The 12,961-nt window shown below is 38.1% G+C and overlaps 1 protein-coding gene across 2 annotated transcripts; it reads left to right on the top strand.

Annotated features, from left to right (window-relative positions):
• Positions 1–581: 581 nt before the first annotated feature.
• LOC127619182 (cadherin-like protein 26) lies at positions 582–11,772 on the top strand. Of its 2 annotated transcripts, none has more exons than XM_052091976.1 (14): positions 582–716; positions 1,490–1,612; positions 1,830–1,979; positions 2,496–2,628; positions 2,711–2,889; positions 3,165–3,296; positions 3,482–3,664; positions 4,983–5,290; positions 5,408–5,550; positions 6,133–6,351; positions 9,155–9,361; positions 9,686–9,807; positions 9,894–9,989; positions 10,925–11,772. In XM_052091976.1, exons 1-14 carry the CDS (start codon positions 684–686, stop codon positions 11,102–11,104), a joined length of 2,208 nt encoding a protein of 735 aa, XP_051947936.1. In that variant the 5' UTR covers positions 582–683; the 3' UTR covers positions 11,105–11,772. The 2 variants fall into 2 exon arrangements, with proteins under 2 accessions (XP_051947936.1, XP_051947935.1); XM_052091975.1 differs by having other exon boundaries at positions 5,405–5,550.
• Positions 11,773–12,961: the final 1,189 nt, after the last annotated feature.

The raw sequence follows: 12,961 nt of genomic DNA, 5'->3' as shown, positions 1-12,961 counted from the left end.
CATGTCTTTCGGAATTTATGTGACAAGTTGCATTTCCATGGAATGAAAATGGCAGGTGACCTATGCTGTCTAGCAACATTTCCAAGATAAGATTTCCAGTGAATGGCCATTTAAATTTCACTTTGTCACACAAAGCTATCATATGACTTCAGAAGACTTTACATATAGCCACAAATCATATGGACCACATTTATGTGCTTTTATGATTTTTAGAGCTTGAAAGCTTCAGTCCCCACTCACTGTATTTGCATGCAACAGAGCGACATGTACATTCTTTGAACACTTTGTACACTCTCCTTTTTTTTAGAGTTGCACTGGGTCAGATGGGTTTGGAATGACATGAGGGTGAGAGGGATAATTCAAAAGTTTTCTACCCCAAACCATATGTCCATATACTTTCTTTACACAGCTTCCATTTACATAAATATTTTTATTGCATTTAGTTTTTGTGTAGCATGAAATATTTCCTGCTTCCTTTCACTTGAGCTATGACTGGAATTCCAGGTTGTTATAGGTTGTTAGATAGCATTGCATCCGTAGGAATGGCTTTCCAGAGAAGTTCTCTCAAATCACCCTCCCATATTTGATGCACTTTAAATAAATGTATAAGACAGGCTGTCACAATAACGCACAATAAGGCAAGAGGAAGCAAAGATCTTTAGCTGTCAGTATCACTGCTTACAATGAGGGCTATTGGGCTTGTTTTCCTAGTTGCAGTAAGTAATATTGCTTATTTTGAAATGTCTTATCAATTATGCAGTTTAGCAGTATGGGAGATTGTAAAATGTCTACTTAAAAAAACTAATTCAAAAATGTACCTTTCTTTAGAAAATAAAAATGTGGCATTAGTAACTGTGAGGTTTTTTTAGTCAAAAGATCAGTTGCACAGATGCTTGTTTTTCTAGCAGTTACAATTAGTTTCACAATTTGTTCAAAATGTAAGTTAGGATCATTGTCTGTCCTCCAAGCTAAAATGTTCTATTGCATACTATCGTATAGCTGTTGGGTAAACAAGTGAACACAATTAAAACACACTGTCATGCATTCAACTACAGTATAACGAAGATAGATTTGAACCCAAAGTTTGAACTGTGTTTTTTGTTTTTCATAAATGTCAGTTTAGGGCAGGTTGTCACATTAGCTTTAAATGTTGTCATTTAAAAAAAAATTAAATATAAAAAAGTAATGCAAACAATGGTTTGATCAGTTATGTGTAACCTTTTAAATGTTTTGCTGCTTCATGAGTCTTCAATAGTTTGAGTGCTTCAATATAACTGCAATGTTTTCCAGAGCAATGACGGCTTAAATGTGTCTGAGCTGAAAGTGTGGACATGTTTACAGTGGTGGCTCAATAAGGAAACACTATTCAGATGTTTAAAATAATATTAATAGTAACTCAAAGCTAAAATGCTGTCCAAATGTCAAAATAATCCTTTGAAACGATTATCTGATACAACATTTTGTGCAATATTTTCCTTTCTTTTCTCAGAATGTCTGCATTCATTTTGCAACCCCATCGAAACATAACCTACGCAAAACACGTGCATGGATTGTTAATACGCTGTCTATGGAAGAGGAGCAAAGGGGTCCTTTCCCATATAAACTGGGAGATGTAGGTTATATTGCAACATTTTAGCAATATTCAGCCATCTTTGGTGTCCAGCAGAATAGAAACTGATAAAAACTAAAGATAAATCACAGTTTTAAGAACATTGAGAATAAGTATTTTTATGAGCACATTTTAGATCCTTGAAAACAAGAACAATTCGAATGGAAAATGTGTTTTGAGTGCATAAATGTCCTTAACCAGAATGTTTCTTTTCTCTCAGCTAAATACTGAGAAGAATGTTTTCATGGAATACTCCATTCACGGACAGGGTATTGACAGAGATCCCAAGGGAATTCTGTCTATTGACAAGACTGACGGTTCCATTTACGTTCATGGGAAAGTCGATTACGAGGAATACAATAAATTAACCGTGAGTCTAGTAAACAACATGACCTTTTTAATCCTTTTTGTAGTTTCCTGCATATTTGACTTACAAGCATGTTGAAGGACTAGTTTAATATTTAATGGCATGGCATTCCAAACACATACGCCTTTATTTCTTCCCTGGAACCCAAAAGGAAAAGTAATGTGAAGAATGTATTGAGGCTTGCTGTCACAAAAGATCATTCAGACCAGTTTTGTGAAGCGGATCAACCATTTGTAAGATCCAACTCAAAAGAATGATTTGTTGACTACTCTGATAGCGAGCCATGGAGAGTGGATGTCAAGATTTTCATTTACTGTAATAACAACTTAAGTTTACTTTTACAGTATGGTGCTCGTGTGCCCATTTTGTATTTAAAAGCTCCAGTGGCCATTTATTGTAATTGCCTGGAAAATAAATAATTTCGAATTGATCCTTGGTCAAATGTGTTTGGGATGTTTTTGACGAAACAATTACTTTTACTGCATTTGCACCCATTTTTCCCATTGTGTTCACCTCTAGATCACATTTGAATCTGATAAAAGCCCAGACTCTAAGCTTGCTGTGGATATTGAGATTCTGGATGTTAACGACCACACGCCTGTTTTTAATAATCCAGTTTATGAAAGCACAATAGATGAATCGACAACACAAGGTACTGACTTCAACATACAATTGGTCTCCTTGGTGAAAGAGTACCATTTTCCAAGCCCCTCTCCTGGTTTTCTCTCCCGCAGGTGAGCATGTGGTCACAATATTTGCAAGTGATGGTGACCGGGCTGGCTCGGCAAATTCATTGTTCACTTTCAGAATCGTGTCAGTCACTCCCACTCCCTCCAACGCTGAGTTCTTCATTCGACAAACTGAAGGAGATACAACAGGGGAAATATACTTCAAGGGTTGTCTTAATTATGAGGTAACAAGCAATCATGTCACCATTCTATGCTAATTTCATAATGCAGATATAATTCCTGACATTATCGTAAAAATAAAATTCTGCCCATTTTTGTGCACTCAAAAAAAAAGGGAAAGTTCCTAAAACGTATTCTTGAACAAATTTGTATGATTACATTTTCCCTTCTCAAAACAATAAGTTATTTTGAGCATTAGGATTTACAGTGGAGGTATACATTTAGGAGTTTGCCGAATTGAGATTTTGTATTTAAATTGGTTTTACACATTTCAATATAGGAGGCCCAAAAATACACTATTGTGGTTGAAGCGAAGGATCATGGGGAGAAGGTGCAACTCTCAAGCACGAGTAGAGTGATAGTGAATGTTATCGACAAAAACAACCATCTTCCAGAATTCGTAGGTAAAATGGTAAGTAAACAGGTTGTAAACTAGTTTCAGTCTTCTAACCGGTTACCATTTTAGCTCAGTTATGCTGTTTGACTTGTTTTTGATCAGGGATGTTTACAGTGGATTGTCGCTGAGCTGATAACAAAAAGCACAGCATTTTATCAAAGGTAAATCATGTTTTATGGCTGTTGTCATGTGTGCTGCAGACTTGTGAGAAGGTCAAAGAGGGACAGCGTGGAGAACCTGTTTGTCGGCTGCAGGTGGCAGATAAAGATAGCACAGGATCTGCAGCTTGGAGGGCCAAATACTCTCTGCAGGGTGAACAAGCACAGCACTTCAAGATTAAAACCGATCCTTTGACCAATGATGGAGTCATAACTGTCACTAAGGTAAGATATATGGGTCATAAACGTGGAAACTGTGCCATTTGTGTCCCATGACTTGCATTATTTGATAGATTTGACTCGATTTAGTGGCCAATGCAAAAGTGCAAATAAATAAATAAAAATAGATTAATATAGATCAACTACTGTCCTAAATTTAGCTTTTACTGAAATATAAATATGGTGCTTTCACTGCATGTAAAATACCTAGCCATTTTTCTGAGAAAATGCAGAATACTTCTGTCCCTCACTTTTTGTTCAACACTGTTATGCGGTAACATGTGTCACTTTAAACGAATAACATCATACTGACACATGGTTCAAACAGAAGTAATTGTCTCTTGAAATGTGTATAATTATTTCTAAAATTATATTTCCCCCCTTTTTATGGCCTTGTCAAGCTCAATACTAGTTATGAATGTTGTTTTTTCTTGGCAAAATGTAAAAAAATATTCACATTGAATAATATGTAGTGCAATGATACTTGCTAATTAAGGCCGTTATAACAAAACAATTGCTAGAGAATTGCAATGGGTTATTCCTATTTTCTTTAGTTATAGTATGCTGAAAGGGCAGTGGAGGCTCAGCTGTTGAGGCTCTGGGTTACTGACCAGAAGTTCGGGGGTTCAAGCCCCAGTACTGCCAAGCTGCCAATGTTGGGCCCTTGAGCAAGTCCCTTGACCCTACTGCTCCAGGAGCGCTGTATCATTGCTGACCCTGCACTTTGACCCCAGCTTAGCTGGGATATGTGAAAACAAATAAATTTCACTGTATGCAAAAATGTATGTATAATATGTGACCAAAAAAATTAATAAAGGCTTCTGTTGCAAGGCACACTGAAACTGAGAGATATTACCAATATGTACTCCATTATCTATTCAAACTGCTGCATAAGTATAAAGTAGCTTTAAAGTTAGGTTTATAGGATTGGGGGAGAGAATCAGCCATTGAAAACCCATATTTGCTGACCAGTATTGGAAAATTTTGGAAACTAATGTGAATATATTTGGCAAGGTTGTCTGCCAATGTCTATGGCGGTTTTCACCATGGTACTTTGAGCCTGAGGTGGGAACCTCTAATTTCTTGAAAGTTCAACTTCAACAGTATCCTTTTCAACTTAATTGATAAAAAATAATAATAATAATAATTCACGAAACTCTCAGGCACAAATGGCACCATTTCTCAGAATGAACCTCCCACTTTAGGGAGCTGGTCATGAAGTGGAAAGCTTTAGAAATGTTACATCATCATCAAATCTTACTAGACACGGAGTATATTGGTAGCTGTAATAAACAAAAAGTGACCATTTTCCATCTTTCCCCAGCCATTGGATTATGAAGAAAGGTCCAGCTTGAAACTGACAGTCAGTGTGGAGAATGAAGATCCTTTCTTCTACTGTAGAGTCAAAAGGCGTCCCAAACATGGACTGTGGAATATAGAAAACTCTAGAGGCAGGTCCATTTCCACATCAGTATCTCTTCCAATCAACATTATTGTGGAAGATGTCAATGACCCTCCGATATTCATAGAGAATATCAAACATGTGAGAGTTATGGAGAACATGGAAATTGGACACAGCCTGTGGATGTTCAAAGCTGAGGACCAAGATCACCATGATTCAAATTCAATAATGTAAGTTTGTTTTGATCTCCTGTTTTAATCTACAAGCCTTCTGAGAACATACGTTCCCAAAAAAGTTAATTGCATAAAAGTTTTACCTCTCACTTCTAATCATTTCCATTCTAGTAGGTTCACCAGAGGAGAAGATGTAGATGATTGGGTAACTGTAGACTCACAAACGGGTCTTGTATCTACAGCTAAAATTTTAGACCGGGAATCACCCTACGTAAAGGACAATACATACACTGTTGTCTTATATGCTGTTGATAATGGTGAGATATAAATCACTTTATTTTATTTGTTGTGCTTGCAAAGACTAAACTATTACAGCTCATTCTTAGGGTTAGTTGAACAAACCCCTGACCCAAATTACTGTATTAAACTTTAGCTTGTAGCTTGTCCCAACACCGTTTGTGGTACAAACATTAATGATATTTCAAATTGTGTTCATGTTGAAGTTGTACTATTACTTTCCTAAGTGGTTTAACATAAAATTTCAGACTTCCATTGAAGGAGGGACCCAATCCTTATCTATCAACCAGAATATAAAGACTAGGGGTTAGGTTAGGGTTAGGGACTTGGGCTAGGAAGCAACTACCTACCAACCACTGATAACTCCCTAGCAAAGAGCTAAAAACACTCAGAAAACCTTTTCAACAACATATCAATGCCCTGACAAACACCCTGGCATCATGATGGCAAGTCATGCATAGGCAAGCACCGCTCACACTTCCTTTGGAAATGTTAAAATATAGTTAACATTATACTTTAATTAGCTTTTTTCTGATTTTTGAACAAGCATTTCCTCTGCTGCTAGTTATGTATTTATGCTAATTTGTATTGGTAATTTGCAGGTACACCACCAATGACTGGTACCGGGACTTTAATTATCCATCTGAGAGATGAGAATGATAATTCACCAATGCTAGAGGTAGACAAACAGTACATGTGCTTTTCTGAGAGGGCCATTGAGATTACAGCTGTTGACCCTGACCTGCATCCGTACAGCGCGCCGTTCCGCTTCGAGCTAGTGGGAGATGTTGACGGAAAATGGAAGCTTAATTCCAACTATGGTAAGAAAAACTCCACATTTTATCTCTTGGTTAAAATTAGAATATCAATCAAAGACTTACAAATTCATACTGTAAGGCCTGTAACATACTCTACGCCAGTACATGAATATAAACGCTTCTAGGCACCCAGGGCTGCATTTCTCGATAACAATGGATCTTAGCTCATAAAGGGTTCATGAAGTTCTATTTTTTATAATTTTATTATCTTACCTGAGGTCCACTGTTTTGGTGCAAAAAACTTTTTAAATATTATAAGTCACAATTTAGTCATTTTCCACCCTGTCTTTGACCCTCTGTCTGAAACACTCGGTTTTGGCTTAAGCGCCTCCTTAAAATTTTCAAAACAAATGCCCACTGTTATGATTGGCTAACATCATGAAGCCCCTCAAATTCAGAAAACTCAGTCAGAAGAGAAGGAACAAGCCACTCAACATTATAAATCTAAATTGTGAGGTTTACAAATAACGCACATCCAACACATTGCATCTGAATATATTCAACTGTTCATCTCAAGCACAACTGTTAACACTCAGCACCATAAACAATCAAACAGTCATGACATCTGAAATAGTAATTAATTAATTAATCTGTTTACTTACGTTTTTTAACGGGTCCAAACTGTTTACCTGCCTATAATAACAGTTTCTTTGCAAAGTTTGAATCATATTTTGACTGGTTTACAAGCAATCCATGCTGGCATGAGCCATAAAAAAAATGCACATACATAGTCCAAAGAACTGTGAAACGACGCACACATACTGAAGGTGTACTGAGGTTCACATTGCCGGAAACACATCGAAACGTTCAAAGATGTCCATCTAGCGCATTTTTTCATACACCAACAATTAAAAATAGTCCAGATGCTCAAAACAACAAGAAGCAACAGCTGAATGAAAGCAAATTGTTTCTCCCTTTCAGAGTTGTAACTTGACACTGCATCTTTTAAAAGTGGCGAGATACATGGCAGCGGTCAGAGTCCGAGTAGTTCTGTTTATGTACAAAATAATTCAAAATAGTCCAGATGGGTCCGTTTTGGTGTTATGTTAGGAATAGTTAGCCACACAACGTCTGCTCTCTTGACTTGAACTGTGCTCCTGTGGGCAGGGCCACGGGTGCGATGATTCATGTTGTGGTATGTGTAAATACAAATGAGCAATGTTTCATGAAATCACAACAGATTCAATACGAGAAACTATAAATGCTCTTTTTAGACTGGGGAGGAAGATTTCAGTTCTGAAATGTACAGTATGTTACCTATGTCTAAATATCAAGGAAAATTTGTTTCACCATTTCATGACCCCTTTAAGAGCGTTCTTGTAAACGGGTAATGAATGTGCGCTCCTTAAGTGTCCCTGTCATTTGTGAAGTGCTGAAATGTCACCTTAGAATCGCTCGCCAATGTAACTTCATTATAGCTTTTTGTGTAACTTTATAAATACTTTGAATTTATCTTGCTTATGGAACACTAAAAACCCTAATAAGTTGACTTAACTCAATTTATAGAGTAAACTCATTCCCTCAATTGAACTGAGCAATGGCTTCTCCAAAACTTGTGTATTTAAGTTCACCTAACTTGGTGATCGAATGTGAATGAACTTCACAATTTAAGTTAAGTAACTAGATGCAAGTAGACTTGACTCATATTTGTTATTTAAATGCAGTTGTTTCTACTTCATACATTTAATTGAGTGGACACATTTTTAGGTCATACAGTAATACTTATTAAATAAAGACGATTATAACTCATTCGCGAATTAAAATGGTTTGAACAGCGTCCAAGTTGATCAAAGGGGACACAGATCACCCTAATGGTGACATCAAATGAAATGACTATTAAACAACAAACATAATACCACAAAAGAGCTAAAACCTCTATGGATTCTTAAAAACAACTATTTAAATGCCACTATATGTTCCCTTTGACCAAGGAAACATAATTAAATAATTCAAGCACAAGGCATTATGGGCATTTCCCATAGCCTCAATTTTGTACTCAATAGTTTTTGTTATTAACACTTAAAATCTTAAGTCTATGGATTTTTAAGAAAAATAAGTTCAAGAAAAATAGATATTTGAGTTATGAGCACAAAGCTTGGCATTTAAAGTAATGACAACTTTTGAGTTTACAGTGAAGTTATTTACATAAATATTCTGCCAAATTCTCTACATAAGTAAACATAATGTATAGAATGAACTATTACTTTCATTTATGTCATGGCGAAACAAGTGTTTAAAGAGAATCTTTTTGAGAATGTAAGTTAAAGTCAACATGTTTACTGCTAGCTACGTGAATAATAACATATACAGTTAAATGGCACAAACAATAAACATTTGTAGGTAACTATATCACCTCCTTGAGGTTTGTTAACACTACAGTAACACAAGAACCCAACGCTAAACGAGGCTGTGTGCTTGCAATGCACTGGTCAAGCATTCGCGTCTTCCTTTGCATATTTACCATAAAAAATGGTAAATGGTCTGCACTTATATAGCACCTTTTTTTAGCCTTAGTGGTTTTCAAAGTGCTTTACACTGTGAACTCATTCACCCATTCACACTCACACACCAATGGCGGCAGAGCTGCCATGTAAGGCACTAATCTGCCGTTGGGAGCAACTTGGGGTTCAGTGTCTTACCCAAGGACACTTCAGTATGTGGAGTCATGTGGGCCGGGAATCAAACCACCAACCCTGCGATTAGTGGCCGACCCGCTCTACCACCTGAACCACAGCCTCCAAAGTTTCTATTGTGTAAAGATTCACATGTAATACATATTACATATGTTTTCTCTTGTGTTCGATAGGCACAAATGTGACTTTGTTCAAAGAGGGCGTTGTACCTGTGGGCGATCATGAACTCACCCTGAAGATCTCTGACAGCCAGGGCCAGTTTTCTCTCCAGACACTCTCAGTACATGTTTGTGAGTGTACCATTACTGCAGAGTGCGTTGCAATGCAGTTAAGCGTCACTGCCATCATTGTCATAGTCATCAGCATCTTAATACTACTTGGTAAGTACTGGCTGAAGTTAAATGCTGTTTTATGACGTTTGCTTCAAGGAGACAACTAAAATTTGGACAAACGTTTGTTTCCTCTTATGCATGAATTATTAAATCACAAAGGCAAAAATATCTCCATGTTTCTTTTTACTTCAAAACAAGTATGTGATGATTTCCATGTTGTAGCATTTAGATCTTCACTTGAATTAAAGGGACAGTATAGCCAGACCCAAAGTGGGTGTCCACAATACTTTTGGCCATGTAGTCAGTGTATGTCCCTGAAGATGTAAATCTAATAAACCTGTTTGTGATTGTATGTGATTAAAATGAAAACAGGTTTCTTGCTGATGAGTTGTCTGATCAGACATATGCCGAAGAAAACTAGAATGATACAGCTGGAGGGATCTTCTCAATCTTTTATTCCATCCCACACAGAAGCCTTTGGAACTGACTGCAAGGTAAAACACTGGAACATAAATTTTTCAATGTTCTCATTATTAGATTTCTGAATTGAAACTTAATCGAATTGAATTTATGTACACAGATTCCATTCATTTACACCGATTCCTTGCTGACAAAGGCATCTTCAAGTGATATCACTTTTTCTGATTGCAAGTACAAAGACGTTGGAAATGTTAAGGTATGGCTGAAGACTTATCTTCACTGTGTGTTTGTAAATGTGCCGTGGTCATGTTTTTAATCCTTTAATGCTTCTGCTAAACGAAAGATAATCTCTCATCATTTACTCAGACTTACAGTGTCATCTCAAACTCATATGACTTACTCTCTTCCGCAGAACACAAACAAAGATATTTGAATGGAGATATACTGTCTGTTTGTCCATACAATGCAAGTGAATAGTGACCAAATGTTCATGCTCTATAAAGCACACAAAGGCAGCGTAAAAGAAATCCATATAACTCCAGTGGTTTAATCAATGTCTTCTGAAACGATCCAATCAGTATCGGATGAGAACAGACCAAAATGTAACTCCTTTTTCATTATAAATCTTGAGATCAGTAGTCTTCTTGCCGATCATGATTTCAAGTTCGATTACACTTCCTACGGCGCCATCTAGCGCTCTGCATGCATCGAGCTGTAGGAAGTGTTGTTGAGCTTAAAATCATGATCGTGCCTAGAGACTGCAATGGCAAGATGTACAGTGAAAAAGGAGTTATATTTTGGTCCATTCCGATTGGATCACTTCAGAAGACGTGGATTAAACCACTGGAGTCTGGTGGATTACTCTTATGATGCCTATATGTGATTTATGGAGCTTGAAAATGTGGTCACTATTCACCTGCATTGAATAGACAAAATATCTTCATTGTGAAAGCCATACGAGTTTGAGATGACAAAAGGCGGAGTAAATGATGAATTATTCCTTTAACAAATGTAACCTTATTATAGTGTGACCGGAAATCAATACAATAAGCACCTCAGAAAAGATAATCGATTATGATTCGGAAAATGAATGCAGACATTTACATATTTTAGACATAAGTTTAGGGTTTTAAGCTATATTGTGCAAATTGATGTACACTTTTTGTTTGTTGATTTTGTCTCCAACTCCAGGGCTGTTCTGATGAACATGGTGTTCTTGAGCCGTGTCCATCCCTTGAGGCTGATGTTCAGACTGATATCTTCTGTAAACGAGACAGCAACTTTACTTCAGTTAAACTCCAAGAGAGATTCAAAGGCTTTACAGCAATTTCACATACAAACATAAAATATATGCCAATGAATGTATTGTGAAAGATGAAGGACACTAAAAGATGAAAATCTGCAACTTAATGAAGGTCACAATAAAGTGCTATAGATTCATGAAGGTTTGCACTATGTGTGTAAAAGTTGAATGTGTATATAGTTTATACACTAGTTTACACATTGAATTCACTATAGTATTGTGTATTTCCATGGTCAGACATAAAGACTAAGTGAATAAGCAACATGTAGTTTGGGTTTGTGCCTCATCAGACTTTGCCTATGAATATGAAGAATGCAATTAATGTCGGGATGTTTACGTTTTAACTGTAAATGGCAGAGCTGTCTTTTTATCTAAAATGTACAATTATACCAAGTGAAAGACTTTAGGTATGCAATGAACATGCAATTCATTCAACAATGTATTTAATTCTGTATTAAGGCGGTGCTGGTGGAATTCTGTGAATGTAAATGCAAATATATCAGCTTATACATAAATTCAGCTCATTCATGCTTAAGTCATTCATAAGGGCTTCTTATCACATGCTCAGGCTGGATAGAGATGATGTTAGAGGGATATAAGCAGATTACAGTTCACTTTTATGTTATGAAGGATTGCTTGTTTTATGGGTAAGAATAAGTTAGTTTGTGTTGTGTGGTGATGATTTTTTATTATTATTATTAACTGTAACTTATTTATTGTACTCCAATAAAAAAAATCTGTGAATTATTTGTGAATTATTTATTAATAATTGTTACGAAGGCAGTAGGAGGCAGATGAGGGGTGAGGATCTAAGGTGAAAACAAACAAGACTGGAACAAATGAAACGTCCACGATGGGAAAAACAAAACCAAAACACGAAACACAACCAAGAGTACACGGGCTGGAGAAACATCCAAGGTGGGCAAAGGTAACATAGACAAAACTGGGCAAACACATGAAAAACATCTACATCCACATTCAACGATCGACAATGACTGGGGAACAAACAGGGTTTAAATACACAGGGAGAGTGATGATCAAACAGGACACAGGTGAGAACAATGAGTGACTGCTGGCAGTGATGAGGGCAGGGAACTATGGGAAGTGTAGTTTTAAGACAGTTGAAAAGTGAAACACGGGGCAGACAACGGGATCATGACATAACCCCCCCTCTAAGGAGCAGATTCCAGACGCTCCTAAAAAAAAAGAAAAAATACCCACAAAAAGAGAAAAAAATAAAAAAACGAAATCCTCCAAGGAGTGAGGAGGGGGCCAGGCAGACCAAGGAGGACACAAGGGCAAACAGACAGTCCAAGGGGACACAAGGGCAAACAGACAGTCCAAGGGGGCACAAGGGGCAAACAGGCATTCCAAGGGGGCACAGAGGGCAAGCAGGCAGTCCAAGGGGGCCACAAGACGGGGACTGGGTCAGGTGGCCTGGGAGCTGGCCACAGGGCAAGGACAGGTTCAGAAGGCCCGGGAGCCGGCCGCAGGGTAGGGTCTTGGTCTGGAGGCCTGGGAGTCGGCCACAGGACAGGTTCGGGAGATCTGGCCTCAGAGCCACAGCCATGGGGAACTCCGAGGGCAGAGCCGTGGTAGGCGGAGCCATGGAAGTTTCTGGTGGCGGAGCCATGGAGGGCGGAGCCGTGGAAGACTTAGGTTGCAGAGCCATGGATGGCTCAGGAGGCGGAATCGTAAAAGGCTCTGGAGACGGGACACCTGTGTCCTGTTTGATCATCAATCTGCCATGGGAAGCGGAGCCGTGGAAGGCTCAGGAGGCGACATCGTAGAAGGCTCCGGAGGCGGAGCTGAGGGAGGCTCAGGAAACGGAGCCGTGGTAGGCGGAGCCGTGGAAGGCTCAGGAGGCAGAGCCATGGGAGGCTCAGGAGGTGACATCGAGGGAGGCTCAGGACGTGGAGCCGTGG

Source organism: Xyrauchen texanus, chromosome 25 (genome assembly GCF_025860055.1).
Source record: "Xyrauchen texanus isolate HMW12.3.18 chromosome 25, RBS_HiC_50CHRs, whole genome shotgun sequence".
Classification (NCBI taxonomy): domain Eukaryota; kingdom Metazoa; phylum Chordata; class Actinopteri; order Cypriniformes; family Catostomidae; genus Xyrauchen; species Xyrauchen texanus.
Note: the sequence above shows the minus strand (reverse complement) of the source record. Positions and strands in the feature narration are given on the sequence as shown.